This window comes from Helicoverpa armigera, chromosome 19 (assembly GCF_030705265.1).
Source record: "Helicoverpa armigera isolate CAAS_96S chromosome 19, ASM3070526v1, whole genome shotgun sequence".
NCBI classification, from domain to species: Eukaryota; Metazoa; Arthropoda; class Insecta; order Lepidoptera; family Noctuidae; genus Helicoverpa; species Helicoverpa armigera.
The window spans coordinates 1455867-1471024 of NC_087138.1; the positions used below are offsets into that span (position 1 = coordinate 1455867).

The window sequence follows — 15158 nt, forward strand, 5'->3', positions numbered from 1 at the left end:
TGACTACCAATAAATATAGTCATAAAATCACGATAATAACTATTAATTATTATCACTGGCAAGTCATTTTCATTATGAATATGTTAGTAAATAGTGCCTTCTTGTTTTTATTAGGTTTTTCAATGCCAATTGCTGGAAAATGGTGTAGGACTGTCGCAGAAACTGATCTGGTGATGGTGTTTTTGGTAAGATTTGAAAAGTATTCGTAATTCTCACTCAATATTGTAAGGGGACTCTAGGTGCTATCGGTCAGTGAATAGATCAGCATTACATCATGACGAGTTCCTGCGTGTTTCGGTAGGCATCTAAAATTGATGGGACAGTTTGTCATTTGTACATCTTTTACTCGCAGTGTTACCCGGGAAACTGGGTTGAGGAGGTCAGATAACCAGCCGCTTCTTGGAAGACACTGGCAATCAGCTGCATCTTGATAGACTTCGAGTCAATTTCAACAAAGTTGGGAAACGCTAGACAGATCTATACTACAGATTTTACACTATACATATTCGAGTTACCCTAATATAATTGTAACGTAAAAACGTGATCATGTTATTATTATAGGAGGACGTTCAATCGAAACGGAAATAATTTGATATGATGATGATGTTATTGTTCACAGGTTCATCGTCATGGAGACAGGTCTTCAGAGAAAGTGCAGCTGTTCCTTAGCGATAATCCAGAGGAGCTGGCTAGGATGTCCGAGCCATATGGATTTGGTCAACTGACTGATGTAATTTACTCTTTTATTTACTTTAGCGTCCTTGGTAATGCGAAAACTGCTGAGGCTTAAATTTTTGAACAAGGAGCAATATAATGAAGTCCGATTGCAATTGTTTTGGCAAACAGCAAAAGGTATAAGTATGCACCGCTTATTATGGAACGCAATAAGGGGATTCCATCCACCAAATATTCAATGAATTGAAGAACCACGAGGAAACTTAAGTGATTTTTCAAAACTTCAGAGCATTTGTACATACAGACATTCGAATGGCTGATAGTTTATTTTGACTGATCCTTGTAATGTGCACATACTGCATATTGATTTATGAGCCCGATCAAACTATCGGCTCCCTAAAATTTTGCAGTGTGTTTGTTTTTCTAAAGCTGGCCATATACTACCAAGTCCATACTTCATAGCAATTAACTAACCTTAATTTACCTTATTTCCAGTCAGGCAAAGCCCGTAGCTACGCCCTAGGACAGTACCTCCGTCATCGTTACAACGCTCTCTTATCATCATCCTATGAGCCTTTGGAGATCTTCGTGAGATCCACCGAGTCTGACCGAACACAAATGACAGCTAGAATAGCTTTGACTGGTGCTTACTCTTCTGAAGTGCTGTGGTCTGAAGATATGGAACTGGTACCAGTTGAGGTGGATGTGGTACCGGCTAAGGTTGATCCGGTTAGTGATATTCTTATGTTCGTTTTGAGATTATGTATGTATTAGGTCGACTTTAATGGGATACTTTTAGTTTCATCATATCTATAAGTAAGTACCTATACCTGCTGATTTAGTCTCTTCTTTCTTATAAATCGTTTCATTGGTTCCTGAGGTTACTAGCATAGAGGAGTATACTAGCATACTAAAACCTCAAGAACCAATGAAACGATTTATCGAGATAAACAGTAGGCTTTTTACTCAAGTGCGAGGAGTAGTTCTCAGGGGACACGCGTGAAACCATAGATAAATAAAGTAAATAACACGGCCCTTTTTTCTATTATTGATAGCAGTGACCCAGATCTAGTTAATTAATGTATCTTACTTAAAACGCCCTAAAAATTTAGCGCAAGGAAACACTTACATAGTTTACGCATACAAATTAGTAGATAAACGGTATCTTTATTGAATTTGCCTATTTTTTTTCAGAATTTGTCATTCATGAATTGCCCAAAACTAACGTCCTATTTTCTTGGATTTCAAGCTGAGAATAAAAATGAAGAAAAGCAGAATTATGCAGAAGTGTTAAATGTACTATTTGAAGAGATGGGTTTGAATTTGCCTAAATGCCCTCTACTGATGTATGCAATGGCTGACTGTTTTGCTAGTCAGGTAAATAGTCGAAGAAATATATAATTATAAGGTGAATCAATGTCCCTTTTTCGTCTGCAATTTTGTATGTACTTTTGCTCGTTTTCCATACATCTGAATGCAAAACTGTTTTTATCCTGATACTTTTTTATATTTATTCAAAGATATAAAGTCTGAAAAAAGTTTGTGCTATTTCAAGATGATGACAATGATTAAAAATGTTTGTTTTAGGAAAGTGTAGGAATGCCCTTCACTGCCTTGCAACAAAAACTGGGTCCCGCTGTACGACGGGGCGCAAAGCAGGCGATCAACTATATGTTCGGGAATCCCGAATACATACCATTGCAAGCTGGTTAGTAAGAACTAGAACTATGTGTTAAGTTGTTCCATTTAAAAACGATCAATTTTGAACTAAAATGATAATTCAAGTGATAAATATACATAATTTAGATCACTCACGTGTGCCATAAAACCAAGTACAAGAGTTACCGCAGCCCTAGTGTACAAAGAAAGAAAAAGTAGGAAAATAGGTGCGTTTTAGTCGTTAAAATTTTGATACTTTTCTCCGTTGCAGCCACAGTGAGATCACACATGATAATTTACTATCCACTGAAGTGGTTTGAATTAAACCATTTCAAAACCTTATAGAACAATAGTTTGCTTGAATTATTATCATAGCTTCACCAAGTTTAGTGCTCTCTCAATGAGAAGCCAAAAGGCAGTTCCTTTCCATGTCTTATTTTCCACAGGAGTACTTCTGAACGAATTCTTCGACGTAGCAGACCAGATAATCTCCGGCGCCAACATACCAAGAGTCAGAGTTCTATCAGGTCATGACTTCAACGTGTATTCCTTCCTAGCTGCTACCAGGGCAGTTCCGAAGCAGGGTGTTCCAGGATACTGTGCTGTCTACTCCTTGGAACTAAGGAGATGTAGGTCTAGTGGAGAATATGTTGTGGTGGTAAGTGGCGTTAGTAACTTTTTATTGTAGGAACTGTTAAAATATAGCCCATATGCTTTATTTTGGGGGCCATACAAAAGTAGCCTATATATCAAGTAAGGTCAAGAAGTAACAAGCATACACACAACGAATTTTTTATTGTGCTCATTTTCTCCTTCAAATGAGAACGATTTATGGCTCGGTATTTTGAGTTGTCATTTGTTTTCCATGGAAAAAACGAAGGAATAACAGATGAATTTAAAAGTTTGACACGAGTCAAAGTAACCTTCAAAGCAAACGGTCCCTGTCGCCCGATTGTCATTAAGTAATCGGCCAACAATTAATACTTCTGCAATGTAAACACAAATAGCCTTTTGAACGTCTGTTGAACACTTGTCTAATTAAATGTCAAATTATGACGTTGAAATAAGGTCCTTTTTGCAGCCACATTTTTTTAGACAAGCGTTCGACTGATGTTTAAGTTTTTGTAGTAAGGGTGAAAATGTTTTTTTTTCAGCCAGTCTACGCCAATAGTCCTCATGAAGGTGAAGCATATTTAGAAATAGAAGATTGTGGTACTATCTGCGAGTATGAGAGGTTTAGACGCCTAACATCTGAATACGTGATGACCGAAGACCAGTTGAGAGAAAAGTGCAAGTCTGAAAAAGCAGTATCTATTGATGCGTTGCAAACTTTGTTTAGTTAATAAAGGTAACGAGTAAAATAAGACCATGTAGTATTTGTAATAAGTTGACAATTTCTTCTCCATAAGACCCACTCTTTAGGACCGTTCACCTAGCTATTGACGTTTCTTATGCACCTGTAGTGATGGCGGCTATTCTCATGTAAGCAAGCAGCCAACTGCGCAGGACATATTATAGTGCACAAGCATTTGCGCAGACACAGGTGCACTCACTATTCCTTCAATTCAAGCGACAAAGTCCCCAGCAACATACTGATTTTCTATTGTGTCTAAGTAGTATATTAGTAGTATATAATAAGTCCCTTTTAAGTAATAAAGGCAAGCCAATACTATGCATCCATCCTGTAGTTCTAAATTTAAGAAAGTCTGTGTATAGTCTTCAAAATAAACTATCACAAAAGCACTATTTACCAAACTGAAAATACTCAAAATAGGTAGCACAGATTCACTTTTTACACCACAAAAATTCTCGATACATAGTTAATTAAAAATCGTTGTGAATCGAATACTTAAACATCGATTGGTTGGTTTCGGATTCGATACATCGATGTTGCGTCTATTCGACTCACTATCGGAATATTCACAGTCGAATAATTCAGTGGGTGCACGTATGAATTTCACGATGGAATTACTGAAATATGGAGGTGGTATTTTTAAGTCTGATGGTTACAAAGAGCACAGTGGATCTGCAGCGACATTGTGTAGCAGTGTAAGTACAGCAAGCAGCCTTTAGTTAGGATCCTGGCATTTATTGGGATTAATTTGTTAACTATTAAGTATTTTTTTTAATACACCACGATTTAAAAAAAAATCCATGTTTTTGTTCGAATTCATATCAAATTTATCTAAGCCACTTCAATCCTTTTACAGCCTAACCACATCCTAACAAGACAAAAGTGAAGCTTTATTTTCACTTAAAACAAAAATTACTACCGCCAACTCTTCGGGTACATAAGTCTACATCATGCCACCTCTCGTCATTCGTAGCTCCGGTCGGAAGCTATCGGTAGCTAGTTTACGCGTCGACGAGTCACTGCTCAGCTCACATCGTGTCATATTGAAGAGGTTTTTTCATTACTACTTACATTGGATAAACAAACATACTGACATTTTTCTTTCCAGTTGATCATGATTTAAGTACATAGTACCTACAAAAATCTCAAAATTATATGTTTAAATGGGACATTCTCAAGTTTAATGGAAGTATAAACTTCTAAAAGAAGATATTGTCTCTCTACCTTCTCAATTAGTCTAGGTGTAGCCAAATCAATACTATACTTAGAGCGACTGCCTGTCTGACCTCTTCAATCCATCTAGTTATCGGATTATTCCTCGTTGTTTTTTTTTGTTGGTATTACACCCCCGTGCAATAGAGTCGCTCCAAAAATGCCCAGGGACTTGTTAGGGCAACAAAATTAAAATGGCTCTAGCTAGAACAAAGATGGTTTTCAGTAATTAAGAGTCTAAAATTTCCTGCCATTGCATCCATAGCGGGACACGTTTGGAGAGCGCCATTTGATGATTTCTCATTAAAAAAAATATATGATTAGTGATTGAACTTTCTCGATTTAGCTTGCTCGATAAAAACAATTTGAGATTCAATTGTTTTTTTTTTTTACCGTAATGAATCATGAAACATTTCTCAAAAACCTGAAATATTCGTCTAGAACGTTCTGCTATCTGTGTAGTTAAACCTCTAGCAGTAAATGTTTGCTCAAAACTTTCTATAACTCGCTTACGGTCTTTACAACAAATTGGAAAACAAAGTGGTAGGGGTTTGGATGTATTCATAGGGGTTAGCGACTTATAAATCTTACAGAACTAAGATTTTATATACGTAAATAGGCCTGTGTTTTAGACACTTATGACTCCAATTATAGGGTTCGAATCCAAGCTATTGTTATACAAACCGAACTTAATGGTAGCTCGAAGCAAGTTTTGAGAGCCTACAAATGAAATGAAATGAAATGAAATCGTTTATTTTGCAAGTTGGACATTACATCACTTTTACACGTCATAAAAACACACAACGAGTATTCCTTAGTATCCTTCTACTCGTACTTATCATTTTGAATTCTTTTTTGAGAAAAAATATTATTATTAAAATAATTGATAAAAATATTTTGAGCCAGGAATACCACGATCAATGGAAACAACTTCACCTGCAATAGTTTTTTTTGTATTTTTCTGAATAAAACGGTGTCCAGCGAGATTAAAAAGTTCTCGAGGTAAGAACAGGTGGTCAGACACCTCCACCTACGAGGTGGTCAGAAAATCTAACAATGGCTCCCTGTAGACGCTGCGGCTTATATCTTGCAGCTTCACATAGCAATTTTATAACCGCTCCGCTTATGAACATGTTCTCCACTTAAGTAAATGAAACTCCGTTCCCGGGGAGCAGGTTCAACAAATACGAACCAAAATATAACTTGTTTAAAGATTCCCCCGGGAACTGAACTGCATACCGATACTGAATACATGAGCTGTTTGTTACTCAAATATGAGTAGGTTTTCTTATTTACAATACTTTATTATTTTTCTTGATAAGCAAACCATATTTTTCACAATAGAATCCGGCTTAATTATCTCGTGTGTCATTTAACTTTTAGAACCACCTCAGAAGGCAAACTTTTAGTCGGCCGATAGTTTGTTTAAGGTTTTAATCAGTCGTTCGGGGCTGCGGGATTGTTCGAAAAAATTACCGCGGCCCTGGTAGATAAAAGGCCTACAACAGAACACGACGGTTTTTAGTCACTAAGAGTCTGACACTCCCTCACCGCTGCTAACCCACAGCGGGTGGGGGCATTTGATGATTTTTGACATCATCGTACACATTATCACATCACGATCAGGTATCGCAAATTTTAAAGTTTGATGCCATTACTTTCATTTTTCTCTGTTGACTACAAGAAAATACAGCAAAAATACTTAGAAATGCAACGGCATACTTCACAGTTTCTTCTTCTAAAAATAAAGCCCACCATTGTACTTACAAAATATGTAACAGTTCTCTACTTTTTAATTTTCAATACGTAACAAAACAATGCCTATTGTTGTTTCTAGCTTCCTATGTAATGAGTTCCAACGACTAGCTATCTAAAACTTTTGTTCTTTGGATATTAAAAAAGTATTTTCTTACAAATTCTTGCTAATATCTCGCTTATTGAGAAGCTGGTAGATTGTTCTCGCTTGCATATATGAGTTTTTTTTCTTGTTTTGCAATGTGGTTCCTTTTGTTTTCTTGTTCAAGTTGGAAACTAAACTCACGATAACTTTACAAAAAAAAAAACTAATTTGCCACAATTTAGTGGTAAATTCTGTTACAATTAATAACAAAAATATTTGCTACTATAATTTGCCTAGATAGACCTAAAGGATTGTTCTAAAAAGTTACCGCAGCCCTGATACGTGAAAGGCTGCAGAAGGAATGAGTTTAGTCAGTAAAAGTCTCAAGACAGAAAAATACACTCCCTTACGATGTACGCATGGTATCTGGAAGGATAATTAAATGATATCACCTACCTATGAAGCATTAATCGAATTTAATTTAATGAATCTTTAAAATGCCTTCAATTTTTTGCTCCAAAGACCTGAAATCGAACCCATACACACGCACCTACTTGAAAGGCAGGTGCTTTAATCACTATGTCTACACCACATATGATAATAAATCTTACTTTTAAATAACTACAGGTCAAACTTGGAATTGAACCCACACACTCGTACCTATGTGAAAAGCGGGTCCTTTAATCACTATGCCATCAACAGTTCTCCTGACACACCCTAGTTTCAAAATAACTACAGGCGAGCTACGTTGAGTGAAGGCACTATAGGATTACGTCAATAGGATTGCTGAAAGTGGTTCCAGGTAAATGCGTTATATCGTCGATGTTTCGCGTTCTAACAGTGTAGGTTTTCAGTTTCAATCAAGGTTTATTTACTGAAACTACTCTTTGCACATTACTCTGTCTAAATTAACCTGTCTTTTGGTCATGGGTACCGTCAACACTACATTTGAATAGGCACATATGTTTTTCTATTTAAAAACTCAGTTTAAAAATTCAATTTTAGAGATTTTTAGAGATTTTTTTAAAGGCTATAACGAATTAATTAATTATTAATATTTTAATAATTACTTAATTTGTTACAGCCTTTTTATCGTCCCACTGCTGAGCTCAGGCCTCCTCTCACACGGAGAAGGATTGAGCGTTAATCACCACGCTTGCTCAATGCGGGTCGGTCACTTACTTAACTTACAATTATTTATTTAATTGAAGTAACTTAAATTACCATTTCTTTATATTTAATTTGTTTATGTGTCTTATACTCACGTGTTTAACCTGGTATTGAACACGCAAACTCTTCGGAGAGCCTTTTTCAAAAACAAATCGATATAAAGCGCTTTGGAAAGGAGTAAACTAATCAAAGTTGGAACATAACTATCGAATCTTCTAGAATCGAGTCATTTCACAGTCAGACAGTCGGCTGAAAGGAAATCTTTATTGTTTGGTAGCTTGGTTATTTTGTTTTTGGTAGACGGATAATTTTTTAAACAAGTTAAATGACTGGTTTTTTATTTACCCAGGTATGGTATGATTTTAGTACAACATAAGATGAGGCATGTAGCTTAAATTGCCACCTTAGTTTGCTTCCAGAAGAAGCCCCTGTAAAAGTAGCCGATAGGTCGTCCTGACATGTACATGCCTAGGCAAGCTATACATATAACTGACAAGCTTCATTAAAATGGGTTGAGCCGTTTATGCGTGAAGAAGTAACAAACCTATACACTTACCAACTTTCGCCAAATAATGTATTAGTGTGATGATACATGCCCTACATACAATACATACAAATATGGTGGTATATTTATAAGGGTGTGCTGTGTATGTATAAAACCATGGCTCTTTTAATCATAAACAAACTCCCCTATACTTCATTTCTAAGCTTTAAAGCAAATTTTGAACTTTAATAAACAAACTAATGAGTCCTCTAGCTCGATAAAACGATAGTGTTGTGCTATAATCGATATTAATTCAGGTGACACACCGCCCTCGCGTCGATTTAATAGAGTCTGCACCGCTGCACGCCCGTAAATAGGGAGATTGCCTTACAAAGGCGTGTAGGGATGTCACTAAGTATCGATATTTTCTTTTTAAGATTTCTTTTGGATTTACCTATAACCTACTTTTTTATTTTGACTGCTTGAGTGACTAACACAATGTGGTTGTGTGATCGTTTTTTATAATTGTTGAGGAAAAGACAAGTTCTAATAACTCAACTATCAATAATTACTTTAGATTTGAAGCGATTATCTGGTAATAAAGATCAAAATATTTTGATTTCCTGTACGCTTTATGAGTATGAGTGTATTATTGAAAAAAAAACTAACTCGTTTCTCATTACTGATTACAAGGAAAACAATGTTTTTACAGTGGAAAAACACATCGAATTAAATCGACAAGAATTTAATTGTTTAAAAAAATATCTACACAATATCGATATCAATTTTTTTGAGTGTCCCACCACTATTCAACTTCAGGGAATCGAGCCAACGTAATGCCGGTATATTGAAGGAAAATATATCTTCGTATAAGAGTGGAGATAGCGACACGGTGCCTCTCGAAATGTCTGAATATGCTGTATTGGAAATATAACAAAACTTCAAGGAAAACAGGAATATATAAATAGGGACTTTGGAGTAGAATCTTCGTATTTCAGAAGGTCAAGCGTATCTTTGCTGCTATTATGAACTCCAGGTATCCATCTACATATTGCAATATCATAAAGAGGTAAAAGTAAGTTTGTATGTCGAGGGTAATCTTTGGAACGGTGGGTCGGGTTTCCAAATTCTCTTTTTTCTTTCACTGATAGATAGCTACAATTAACGTTCCTGAGTGCCATGTGCCATAGTCTATATTTTATCCCCGTACGGGCAGTAGTTCCCACGGGACACGGGTGAAACCGCGGGAAAACGGCTAGTTGTGTATGTCGGTTCGATTCCATGTCAGGCAAATCTAACTCTTCTAAATATATCTTGGACACCATAGACTGAGTCTGAGTAAATAAAAGTGGAAGAAACATGTTCTCTGAAATCGCCAATCCGCCTTGAACATGATGGTTACCGATCATTCGTTCTTGGTATGAGAAGATGCCTATGATCTGCAGTGGGAACATGAGAAGACTGATAATGATGATTGGTTTAGGGGTAATTTGAGAACTTCATAAGAATACTGCTTAACCCCTTTAAACAAATAACCGTGATGAAAAATAAATCATTCTAACAGCTTTCAACTTTAATGCAGATGGCAACAGACAGCCATTTTTCGAAGTTCCTCCAAGAAGATTTTAATACTTAATGTTTTAATGACTATAAAAACAATTAAGGTTAACTCGGCCGTCCATTTAGAAGAACGTCAGTTTTATAACGAAATGTATGAATTGTGGGGAGTAAAGTTAGGGTCTCAGACAAATCGGTTTTAAGGATTTTATCACTAGGTTCTGCCAGTGGTTTCACCCGCGTCTCATGGATACTCTCTTATGTACTCACTTATATACTTTATTACATACTCTCTTATGTACTTTATTATATACTCTTATGTACTTTTTTATATACTCTCTTATATACTTTATTATATGCTCTCCTATATACTTTTTTATATACTCTCTTGTGTACTTTATTATATGCTCTCTTATATACTTTATTACATACTCTCTTATGTACTTTATTATATACTCTCTTATGTACTTTATTATATGCTCTCTTATGTACTTTATTATATACTCTCTTATATACTTTATTACATACTCTCTTATATACTTTATTGCATACTCTCTTATATACTTCATTACATACTCTCTTATCTACTTTATTACATACTCATACTACATACTAGCCTTTCGTTTTTCTCGGTAGGACATATCAATATGATAGGTAATTAAAGTTATGTCTTCTTTTATAAAAAGAGTCTCTAAAAGGTGTTATTACTCGTACACGTTAGTGACAAAAGGGTCTTTCTGAGTATCTATGTCACTCAACTATTATAGAGGACAGAACTAAATTGGATTTATATATTTTACGCTACCCATTTATTTTTGCACATAGGTATTACTTGTATTGAAAATGTTGACAAGAATCCCAACTTAAAAAAAAAAATACTTTCAAATCAACGCTAACAACGCGAACACACCCAAATCCAGTTGACCCCCACATTAAAACTGCCGACAAATCTGAGCGATTATTTTGCAAACTTCCCGAAATCGAGTTTCAAAAGTCAGACCCATCATAAATTGTTTGAAATAGCCTTAAGTTTCAAATGTAATCGTTGGGAACGCCCTAAGAAGCTATTTGTAACGTTGAGTGGAATTAAATGAAAGATAGATAGAATTGGCGGGAATTATAGAGAGAGTTCAAGGACTGTGCTGCGTTTGGTTTGGGAAGGATACTTGCTGCTGTACTGGCATGCAAGTGTCAGTTAGCGTGGTGCGGAACTGCAGAATTCAGGGGTTAGTTGTGGTTTCTGTACAACAATTTGATGTTGGAATATTTTTTACGCGGTCAATAATTAAGTGTATTCATTTATTTACAAAATGAGAAAGAAACTTTTATTTTCATTTTAGCTGTCTGCCTGTACATTTGAGTTTATGAAAACAAGAATATTTGTTGAAACGTATGGGCGTAGTATTCACTCACACCGAATAAGGATCAGGTTGTGAGGAAGGTGATGAGTAGGTATGGTTTTACTTTTGAGCTCAGAATTACATCAAAACACACAATTTTATAACTGAGCAAGTCGAGTACCAAACCATACTAAACGAGGCACCATGAAAATTACGAGCAAACTTTCCGTGCGTGACTGACCTGCTATTACCAACTTTACAATATCAGAGCGATAATTTTAGATTACAGTAATTCACGACTTTTCAAAATGTGTAGCAAATAATGTGCTGCAAATAATCTCTATTGCATTTTAATTCATGTTTGAAATCAACGCCATCTATTGGCGAATCTGTGTAACGTTGTAGTGTGCTGTTAGCAAACTAGATGGCACTAGTCTATTCAAAAATATTTTGCGTGTAACATAATTTATGGAGACGAGTTGTACTGACGTAGATTTTAGTAGCGAATGTTCGTGTTCTTTTACAATATTAATTTGAGTTTTTCTTCACAGATGTCGTCGTAAGTATCAAATTATTGTATTTGAACATTTTCTTATTCATACGCCTATTTGTTAATGTTAATGTATGATTGAGTGCGTAGGCCATATTATATTGCAAATGAGTTCTATGTTGTGTATAAATTCTACTCCTTCTAACATTTTGGACATCCGAAAGAATATTAAAAACAGCTGTCCTGTAACATAACTTGCGAAAAACTGTTACAAAATTCCGTGCTTGTGCAAATGGGGATAAAAGGGGGTGAAACTAGGGGTGGGGTGCATGCGACCCGCGGGGTGCATGTAAATTATTGTCCTCTTCGGGATTGGGTCAAATGCCAAACGCTCTTTCACGCAAAAATAGTGATGGGCACACTTTAGGTACAAGCGTTTTTGCTGTTGACGCTTTTCGCTTACATAATATGGGATATATCGGCCCAGGATGATAATATGGTTATTAAAAAAAAAAACGTGAATAACTTACCAATTACTGAATGAATAAAAGACAAGACAAACTTGACAAAATTAAAAAAAAAAGACAAACTTGGAATAAAGAAATGGTTTCAAAATAAAATTGTGAAATAGGCATCGCTTAGTACTTCCAGGTTTATTATTATTTCATGATTTATAAGTACGCTAAAGAAATCCACAGAAGAAATTGCTCTTGCATTTAGCACTCACACATATTCAAACGTAATGAAGGTAACTGAAATGAAACTCGGGTTCTTTATTTCAATTACTTAATTGAATTTTAGTTTATCGATAAACCCGTGAACTGCATCAGAACATCACTATCACAGTCAACATGGTTAATCGTTGAGTTGGCTACATTAATTTTGCAAGTTGTTCCACCGATTTCAGAAGTTTCTCATTCATTGTTAGATTTTTTCTTCTAACAAATATGTTTTCTATTAGCAAGAGTTTTGTGTCTTAGCCAATTGGTTGGAATAGACGGTCAATCAAACAGCTAGGCCTTTGATTAAACAACGTCAATTCAGTTATTTATCTAGTTTAGTAACTGCGATATATACTAACACATAATTATGTACTACATACATTTGTACATTTGTATTTTTTTGTATATTTATTAGATTATTGAAACTATACCCAACTATTTATTTTTTTATTCAATTATTTAAATTTACTCAATTGAGACGAGAAATAATAATAGAGTTAATTTTAACAAACAATTACTTACACGTGTTAATTTAAAAATCATTTAAATTTCATGTAAATGGAGAATACCTTTGTACAATAGTTTTGTTTGTACGTCACAACCACAACCTTTATCTATGAAGATATACAGTTTGGTTATAGCCCTTATTATTTTAATGTTTTTAAAACACCTTCTTCGAACTCCTGCATGAGTACATTCTAAGAGTCCCTTGACTTATATGTAACAACTTAAGTACTAAATATATTCAGGAAGCTTCAAGTAAAAAATAAATAAACTTACCTATATCATATTTTTTCCCCTACCGAATATCTTAAAATTCTTTTGGTGACTGTACCTAATCTACACGTGTATATAAAAATCATTTACGAAAAAAATAACGTAAAGTATTTTTGAATTCGCATAAAAATTCCAATCGTCTATGTACATAGATAACAAAAAATAACTTAATCGCTTACTACCTATATATTAATACGTAAACAAGTAGAAAATATAATACTTCAAGAGTTAGAATCAGGTAAATATATTTGCAAAAATGGTTAAATTATGCTCTAGTGGCTTTTAATCTGTATATGTTAGACGCCTCGGAAAGGTATTACAAACTGGTTACTTATTGTCCCTACGGTTTCCCTCCCATTAAAAAGTATGCATAATTTTCAGGGACAACCAATCAAAGTTTATCAATGTTTCTCCAACTTCTCCTACTATCTACTTCCACCGCCGGTTTCTTCACCATCACAAACGCAGCTAAACCCATCACCGTCTACGGAGATGTTCTTAAAGATGTGGAATTCTTCACCAAGACCTTTCCTTGGATCATAGATAATATTGGAGGAGATCTTATCGTTGATTATGCGTTGTTAGGCAGTGGAAGATACTCCATTCCTCAAATGTGTGCGTTAAAGCAGTTGAGGAGGAATACTTATCTTCAAGCGGAGTATTTGAAATGTGAGGCCGAAGGTATGTAGCTGGTTCTTTTGTATTTGTTTCTTTGTGCTTAGAATTAAGGGTCGAATTTGAATGTGTTCTATAACTAGAGAATAGGTACTGAACGTTATCTGATTTCGGCCACGGCGGCTGTTATCACATAAAAACAGTCAACTGCGTACATCATATGCTAGTGCACAACCATTTGCGCAGACACAGATGCACTTTCCGTTGGGACGGCAACCTGATACGATCGGCCAGAGATCAGGCGCAATACCAACATTGACGTGCTCTCCGATACACGCGTGACTTAATCGCCAAAATTAATGAAAATACATGAGATGATGCTCAAGACTCGTGGCTTTTTATTCCTTTAAATTCGTCACCATTGAGTTGTTACTTTTTTCACTACGCCAAGGTCGATGGAGTCTAAGATTTATTTAAACCAAACAAATAACACCAAAATTCTTCTTCTTTCCTCTGCAGGTAATAAAAACGTTTCGTGCGTTTCTGAGACCGGCATAAACCCCCGCATGTTGAAGAAATGCGTTGCAGGAGGGGGTCATCTAGCTAGATTGGCAGCATCAAAGTATTCAAAGCTAAACATAAATTTCTCCCCTATCATAGGCCTTGGACCAAAATCCACAGTTTTTGGTGTCGAAGACAAGTTTGTACTAGAAAAGATTTGCACGATTTTTGGAGGCAAATTACCATTGGGTTGTGTTAAAGCCTGTACTTGTGACGAGGGGTTTGAACAGAACAGTGAAGAGAACCTTCCAGAATCTTCTACTAAAGGACCAGAGTCTGAAATAGAGTCTCCTAAAGAGAATGAGCAAAATTCTGAAAAAGAAAAATCAGGATCTAACAGTACAAACTCCTCTGAAAATGAAATTTCAGAGCCTATTTAGAATCTCGAAGTTTAGACACGAACACAGGTCATATATATCTTATGAGCACAAATTAATATAGCTTAATCTTATCTTTGGCTGGACTTTTCACTTCGATTTTTTTTTGGAAGCGCATTTTTAACGTTCTTTGATTTTCGGCCTTGTTTAATAAATATTCAAAACAAAAATAAAAACTTGTTTTCTGAAAATAAACAAATAAAATTCCCATTATCTTCTTTTAATGATTGCACTTGCGTGACCCCTTACATTATCCCCTTGTGCTAGTTTCTCGATTGTAACCTGAAGTACTAGTTATCCTGATGCTGCAGAGAGGAACAAAAAG

At 35.4% G+C, this 15158-nt stretch overlaps 1 protein-coding gene across 1 annotated transcript; it reads left to right on the plus strand.

Annotated features, from left to right (window-relative positions):
- Positions 1–813: 813 nt before the first annotated feature.
- On the plus strand, positions 814–14929 carry LOC110373530 (prostatic acid phosphatase). Its single transcript, XM_064039547.1, has 8 exons — positions 814–852; positions 1171–1404; positions 1870–2052; positions 2263–2383; positions 2781–2992; positions 3489–3624; positions 13662–13961; positions 14415–14929. The coding sequence occupies exons 1-8, from the start codon at positions 814–816 to the stop codon at positions 14834–14836; spliced, it is 1647 nt and encodes a 548-aa protein (XP_063895617.1). The 3' UTR covers positions 14837–14929.
- Positions 14930–15158: the final 229 nt, after the last annotated feature.